The sequence below is a fragment of the Barbus barbus genome, assembly GCF_936440315.1.
Source record: "Barbus barbus genome assembly, chromosome: 3".
Classification (NCBI taxonomy): Eukaryota; Metazoa; Chordata; class Actinopteri; order Cypriniformes; family Cyprinidae; genus Barbus; species Barbus barbus.
Genome location: NC_136731.1, coordinates 44,257,749 through 44,265,765, shown reverse-complemented (window position 1 = coordinate 44,265,765; position 8,017 = coordinate 44,257,749). Strand labels below are relative to the sequence as shown.

The 8,017-nt window shown below is 36.9% G+C and overlaps 1 protein-coding gene across 1 annotated transcript; it reads left to right on the top strand.

Moving 5' to 3' along the window:
* Nucleotides 1–1,618: 1,618 nt before the first annotated feature.
* On the top strand, nucleotides 1,619–7,692 carry LOC306859085 (collagenase 3-like; the record flags this gene model as incomplete). The annotated part of the gene is made up of 11 exons (XM_079399904.1): nucleotides 1,619–1,717; nucleotides 1,941–2,188; nucleotides 2,268–2,416; nucleotides 3,599–3,724; nucleotides 3,850–4,011; nucleotides 4,095–4,209; nucleotides 4,295–4,416; nucleotides 4,521–4,680; nucleotides 5,074–5,177; nucleotides 5,277–5,372; nucleotides 7,553–7,692. The coding sequence occupies 11 exons, from the start codon at nucleotides 1,619–1,621 to the stop codon at nucleotides 7,690–7,692; spliced, it is 1,521 nt and encodes a 506-aa protein (XP_079256030.1).
* Nucleotides 7,693–8,017: the final 325 nt, after the last annotated feature.

Here is an 8,017-nt window from a genome sequence, read left to right as displayed (position 1 = left end):
GTTATATTAGACAGCAACTTGTCCTTTGAAAATCATATTTCCCAAGTTAACAAAAACAGCATTCTTCCATCTTAGAAACATTGCCAAGCTTCGAAACATGCTCCCTGTTTCTGATGCAGAAAAGCTAGTCCATGCATTCATGACCTCTAGACTGGACTATTGTAATGCACTGCTAGCTGGTTGTCCTGCATCTTCAATAAACAAGCTACAGATAGTCCAAAATGCAGCGGCTAGAGTTCTTACCAGGTCAAGAAAATATGATCATATTACTCCAATTTTACAGTCTCTGCACTGGCTACCTATTCAGTTCCGTATCATTTACAAATTATTATTACTTGCCTATAAGGCCCTAAATGGTTTAGCTCCTGCGTACCTAACTTGTCTTCTACCACGCTACAATCCAACCCGCTCTCTAAGGTCGCAAAACTCTGGACTTTTGGTAGTACCTAGGATAGCAAAGTCCACTAAAGGAGGTAGAGCTTTTTCACAGTTGGCTCCCAAACTCTGGAATAGCCTTCCTGATAACATTCGGGGTTCAGACACACTCTCTCTGTTTAAATCTAGATTAAAGACACATCTCTTTAGCCAAGCATTCACATAATGCATCTTATAATCTTGTACTGCAGTTATATCTGATCAACATTATTATTATTCTTTAGCTTGGGTTGAACAAATAATTTTTGCTTAGATGGAACAGCAGCTACGCTAATCATGTCTCTATTTGTTTCTCTGTTGATTAACATCCCGTGGTAACTAGGAATGACAGAAGCTTCAGTCTGGATCCAACCCTTAAATGATCTGAGATGACATCAATAAATATATTGTAGAAACTTAATTTCCTGTAGAGCTGCTTTGCAACGATTTGTATCGTAAAAAGCGCTGTACAAATAAACTTGAATTGAATTTATTTAGTTCTGAAATAAAGCAACTTAGTAACTAGAAAATCAAATGAATCAGCTACCTTATATATGCTGCAACTGGGTATTCGTAACAAGAAAACATGTTTACATTTAAGGCAAAACACTGTTAAAACAATGCTTTCATAAGTAAAAAGTATATGTAAATAAATTACGTAAGTAGAATTGTGACAGAATTAAAACATACAAAACAGACTTGTTGAAAAAGCCCGATTGTTTAGCATTTTTTCTCAGCAAATATTGTTATGCAATAAATTAATAAATGTGCAAAAGATGCAATATCAATTTACCATTAATTGTCCACTTCCTTCCAAGAGCATCACTAAACATGATTTATGACTAATTTAACATATAATGTTCATTCAAAATGGACAAAAATAATGAGGAATCTTTGCTCTCTCAGTACTCCTCCTCAGATTTGATTGCTACTTTGAAGCTAGTTTGTTTTTATAAAACATAGAAACGCAAAAAAACATGTTGCTGTTAAATAAAGTATGCGGAAGAGGATTAATATTAATATCTGGGCGAGGAGGAAGAGGCTGTGTCAAGTTGAAAATCCTGTAATTACAGTCTTGTCTGTCCGTTTGATGGTTTAATTTCAGCTGTTGCTCAATACCTCACAGTTTTAAGAGTATAAAAGTCGTCATCAGACACTAATTAATCAGAAGCGAAGCACACGAGCAGAAGAAGCAACTCTCATCATGGGGATTCACTGCCAGCTGGGTTTTCTTGCAAGCCTGTTGTTTGTTATTCACGCTGGACCCGTTTTAAAGCCTGCTGATGATTATGGCATTGCAAAGGTTTGTTTTACATGCAATAGTCAACATTTGAAATGGATCACGAAAGTTCATCAAAGTTGTCCTAAAAGACAAGAAAGGGTGCTGATTTGGTTTTAGGTCAACTTTGATGAAAGGTTTTGATCCACTTCAGATGTTGACTAATATATACATAGATATAGTTGTTTACTGATTTGGTCCTATTCCTAATTCTTCCAATAATTCCTTGTTTTGTTTTTGTTTTTAGAACTACTTGAAGAGCTTCTACAATCTGGCAAATAAGTCTCCTTCTCCTAGTTTCGCAGCCCGGGAGACAGATATACTGTCTGAAAAACTAAAAGAGATGCAGAAGTTTTTTGGCCTTAAGGTGACTGGATCGCTGGACAAAGAAACAATAGAGGTGATGAAGAAGCCCCGCTGTGGAGTTCCAGATGTTGCTGCGTACTCCACATTCGGAGGCAAACCCAAATGGCAGACCAACAAGCTCACCTACAGGTGCGTATGATAACAGTTCTCCTCACTGGAAAAAGGCAGAGTGAAAAAAGCAGATACAGAGAATGATCCTTTTCCACAGAATCATGAACTACACCCCTGACATGTCAAACGCTGAAGTGGATGAAACCATGAAGAAAGCCCTGCAGGTTTGGGCTAATGTCACTCCTCTGAGATTCAAGCGCATCTCCAGTGGCACAGCTGACATCATGATCTCCTTCGCTACAAGGGGTAAATTTAATCACTTTATCTATATTCAAATTTTGTTTAATAACCATGCTCTATTCATTTTGATGAATTCTTTTGAACTAAATTCATACTTAAATTTAATCACCGAGTTCTGATTTGATTCAAAAGAGAATTTTTATAAAAATTTTTCAAATTCAGGACAGTTTAATTCAATTCAACTGACAGCAGCTATTTGCACCAAGTGTTAATAGGGATAGATGCTATTTACACTAAATGAAAATAGCATTTTTTAACAATATGCTATTTACACCAAGTGCACAAATAACTATAGATTCTATTAACACTATGTTAAAATATCAGGATTTTATACTACTTATTGCAAAAAGTGGCAACTATGGGCACCTCCGTATTGTAGTACATTATAAAACAGTGCACAATAATAAAGTTTTAGTGTGAATTATAATTTAAATTTAAATTATTAAATGAATGCCACCTTATTGGGACAATAAGTTCCACGTTCGATCCCTTTTGCCAATTTTTTTTTTCTACTTTCTCAAATTGCATCGGAAAAGCCATTTATTTTCAATAAAAATGACAGAAATAATCAAAAAGTTGAAAATAAAGTATTGGGTAGGGTTAGGGTAGGTGTAGGGAGGGCTTTATTGTCCCAATAAGGTGGCATCCATTTAATAATTTCAATTAATATTACAATGTACACTCAATACGTTATTATTGCGTACTGTTTTATAATGCACTACAATACCGAGGTGCAGATGATAAGTAGTATCAAAGTCTCTTTAAGACAAGTCCTGTCACTCGGTGGCCATCTTTGAAAGGCCTCTCGGGCATCCAACAGCAGCTCCTATCACTTTGTATGGGGAAACATCAAATTCTCCAAAACTGTTCATTAAGCTTACGATTAAATTTCATATTTGAAATCACCAATGAAATCGGACAACAACTGTGTTATAAATGTTGTTTCTTTTGCTCAAATAGCGTTATAAAAAGCTTATTTCTCAGGCTACATCAGCCAGTGCGCATGCGGGACTTCTAACTGACGCACTGACTTTACCGATTAGCGATTGGCTAATATGACATATGGTTAAAAAATACTGCTATTTTCACTTAGGGTTAGAATCCATTGCTATTTGCACTTAGTGTAAATAGCATCTATCGCTATTTGTATGTAAGCAGAGAACAAGACAAATAAACTGTTTCCTACAGATCACGGTGATGGTCAGCCGTTTGATGGACCAAGTGGTGTTTTGGCTCATGCTTTTGCTCCTGGTCCTGGAATCGGTGGAGATGCACATTTCGATGATGATGAGTCTTTCACCTTCCGTTCAAAAGGTTTTTTTTTTTTTTTATTTTAAACAATTTTCAAAGCTTGAACTTAGGTACCCCTTTGATTTCAAGAAAAAAATCTAAAGCGGCAATTAATCTTTTTCACTTGTACCCAAAATTGTTCTCCACAGGTCATGCCTTGTTCTTGGTGGCTGCCCATGAGTTCGGTCACTCTCTGGGTCTTTCTCATTCGGATGTTCCTGGTGCTCTGATGTTCCCCACATACAGCTTTACTAATCCAGATCGTTTCTCTTTGTCCCGTGATGATATTGAAGGGATTCAGTCACTCTATGGTAATATGATCATCAAGAGAATATCTATGATTTCTGAGTCAAAAATATTGAGTTGTTTGTTTACTATGTGGTAATCCTATCAGGTTCCATCAGTGCTGCATTGGATTCAGAACCGTCAACCAATACTGGATCTTGTCCTAACCTGGTCTGGGATGCAGTGACGACTTTTAAGGGAGAAACAGTGTTCTTCAAGGACAGGTAATACAGAAAAACAGATACCCATCTTGTGTATTTTTATATACAGTATAAACATAAAATATTCAAATCAAATCTCTCTCTGCAGCTCTTTCTGGAACAGTTCTTCAAGCAGAAATAATCCGATCAACCGTTTCTGGTCCAACGCTCCTGATAAAATAGATGCTGCTTATGAGGATCCAGTGCAAAATAATGTTTTCTTTTTCAAAGGTATCATCTCAAACAATCTGGGAATGCTGAAACCACAATCACACTTACAAATCTCTATACCTGTGCTCAGAAGAACTCTTATCATGGCCTGTCTTCATTCATAGGTAAACAGGTCTGGGCTTTTAATGGCAAAAATCTTCAGTCCGGCTCTCCTATACCTCTCAGCAGCTTTGGTCTGCCAGCATCTGTGAAAAAAGTGGATGCTGCCGTCCATGACAAGAACTCAGGAAAAACACTACTGTTCTTCGACAAATATTACTACAGGTGGGTCAAACCTAGTAAAAAAGGAACATTTAAAATACATTTTTTCAATACAGTATTGTTGAAATAACATATTTAGTCGCTAGTGCATCTCTTGAGATCAGGGGAGTGAGATTCACCTGCACAGCACCTACTCGCTGGCCTCCGTTACATTTGTAATATACTTAGCACAAGTCAAGTCAAGTCACCTTTATTTATACAGATTGTGTCAAAGCACTTAACAGTGTCAAATTGGAGGATAGAGTGTCAATAATGTATAAATACACAAAGTAAATGTATTTCAAATACATTTCAGTATATTTATGTTTTTACTAGGGAAGTGCTGCATCATAATCGAAAGCCCTTAAAATTTGTCTGAAAATACATCAGATTTTAAAATTTCCTCTTTTTTGGTAGCTATGACGAGACGGAGAAGAAGATGGACCAAGGGAATCCCAAAAAAGTTGAAAATGGATTTCCAGGATTGACTGGACAGGTCACAGCAGCCCACTTTTCCAACGGTAGGTGTTTGTGATTTTCTACAGATATGCAAAAATACAAAGAAATTATTCTAGCATTCATGTACAATTTCATGAAGATCACTTACTTTTTTCTTTCAGATAACATTTATCTCTTCAGTGGGGAAAATGTGTTTGAGTTCAGCTCCAGCAACAGAAACCTCCTTCGTTTGCTGAAGAGCAATTACTTCCTGCAATGTTAGTCAGCTTCCCTCAAACATGGATGGAGATGGAGCGTAACGGGATATATTAAAAATCAATTGTTCATTAATTGATCAAAATTGTCACTGGACTTCTAATTTACTACTGTTGTAAGGCTGAAAATAATCAAAGACGTCTGCTTTCCTGTCCCAATCCTATCTTGCCGTTTGGCGTTTCTGAAGGCACAGAAAGAGTTGATATCAATCAAGGCCTGTAGGCCAACATGTGTATGCATCGGGGGTCTGCTAATTGTCTCACCTTTTGCACAGTGGGTGAAACTGTAATCTGCTGATTGGTCAGTTTGAATGTCTCACATTTGGGTTTCAGTCACATGGTCAAAGAAGGGATAAAAGAAGATTGTAACTGATGCTCTGTCTCTTTTCTTGGGGCTCTGCCCCCCCCCCCTTCTCTTTCTCTCAGGTGATTTTTTGCATACATGTTGGGTACCTTTAACTGTATATGTTTTACCATCCTTCATCTATTTTGTAACCAATTCAAGTGTAACCATAACAAAATACTCTTATTAAACCATTTCTATTATAAATGATGTGCTAAATAGTCTTGATTCAAGGTTAATATTGAAGTGCTAGCTATTGCAATGCAATATAGTCACTCAATAGCAACGCTCTCCCACATATTTAGCTATTCTAACTGCACTTATTTCTATCGTTATTATAAGTGACAGTGGGTGGTAATAGACTAGAAATGTACAGTTTTATACAATCGTGCTGATAACGTTTCTTTAGTCCTTCGGCAATCCTACAGTCTGAACCACTGTAGGGAAACCACTCTTACAGTTTTATAAGCGGAAAACAGCAGAAGGCAGGGTCAAGATGAAATAAAAACACAAGTCATCCGTTCCCAAATCCGTACCCCACCCTTTGACTTCAGACTTCCTCAGGTGTGAGAAAAAGAAGAAACAAACTTCAAGTGTTTGTCAGGACAGTTTAAGCAGTTCCATCATTGTCTATCCATAGATAGATATGCATTTTTCTATTTGTGATAAACCAATGAGTTTTGTCTCCTCGGTCTGGTCTATTCCAGTCCGCCTGCTCCAGCTAACCCATTAAACTGTGTAACTTAACTTCAGACCAGTTCATTCTGAATGTTCGGGTCCGGTCCATTCGGTGTGAAGCGCTCTTTCTTCACTGAATCCCATTAGAGAGTTGAAGAGTTTTCAACATGTGATGCACGATTCTTTGAGTTTCTCTGTTTTTTAACCTCAGTGAAGTGAAGTCACATTCACTTGCTTGACATCCACCTATGTTTTCTCCTCACAAACTTCAACTTCATGCTTGTCATTATGAATCCCTTTTCTCCCAGTATAGTGTTTCCAGATGAGCCTCATCAGAAGAATCCGGATCAGGGGATCATCTGGACTGGAGCTGATCGCTGACATCTCTGAAAGGATCAGGAAATATGGAGTATGTCAAAGTCAAGTGTCATTGCACAAGATTACGAGCAGAATAAAACATTTATCTGCTTCAACAGAACTAAATGTCATTTAACACCTTCAGTAAAAATAGCGATGGATCTGACATCTGAGTCGTTTATAATGTTTTCCAGAGGGACCAAATGACACTTGAAGAACATAATCTCAAACTAAATAAACTCTTCAGACTATGACAATCCAAACTAACTGAAATGATTCTTATTAAACGTATAAATGGAGAGTTGCTTACCAGGAAAGGTCTCGTCGCCATTTTCACTGAATATAATATGGTTTCTAGAAAAACAAATACAGCCAAAACATAATCTCATAAAGCTTATATATGTAATGATTTATAATATATAAAAATAAACATATTTGCATAAAACACAGAGGTGCAAGGAATATAATCTCACCCGGGGCCGAGCTGCTGTTCAGATTTACTTTCACTTTCGGGTTTATCTAATCATCATCATCATCATCATCACGTGATGTGTAGAAGAGGCGACTGAAAAATATTTTTTCCTGACAAATGCCATCGGTAATATTGCGTCTTTCAGTTTTTTTTTTGAGAGCAGGAATGAGCAGCAGTTCAAACATAATATGAAGAGAACCTTACTTTGCGTAAGGGTTTCTTCGAGCACCGCCACAGATTTGACCTTAGCAACCACGCAAACAATTCATCATTTTAATTTAAACAAAAAAATTGCGCACATCACAAGTCTTTTATTGTTTGCGTGTTCACCAGGCATTCACCTGCTACGGCTCTCGTCAAGGTCAGGCTTCAAGTCAATCCTGTTTGTGATCCCAATTGGTTGTGGAACAAACAATGGTCTTCTCAAATTTGTCAATGAAGCTCAAGAAGCAGAGTTCCAGATGCCAAAATAAGACTTTATTGAACTCGGCAACAAAGCCAAAATGTCAGCTGCCGCATCTGAGTCTTTGTCTGTCCGGGCACCCATAAAAATACCTTTTTTTTTCTTTTTCTTTTTTTTAAGAAAACAAGTAGATAGAATATAGAAAAAGAGAAACTTAGTGTTTTGTTGTTGTTTGTTTTGTAAAGAAACAAGTAGATAGAATAGAAAAAAGAAAGCTAGTGTTAGTTTTTCAAGAAAAACTAGCAGTTAGAGAATAAATATTCAATTGATAGAGGCTCAAGTGTGTGTGTGTGTGTTTTAAATAAAAAGAGACAGATAAAATAGAATTAGAATAG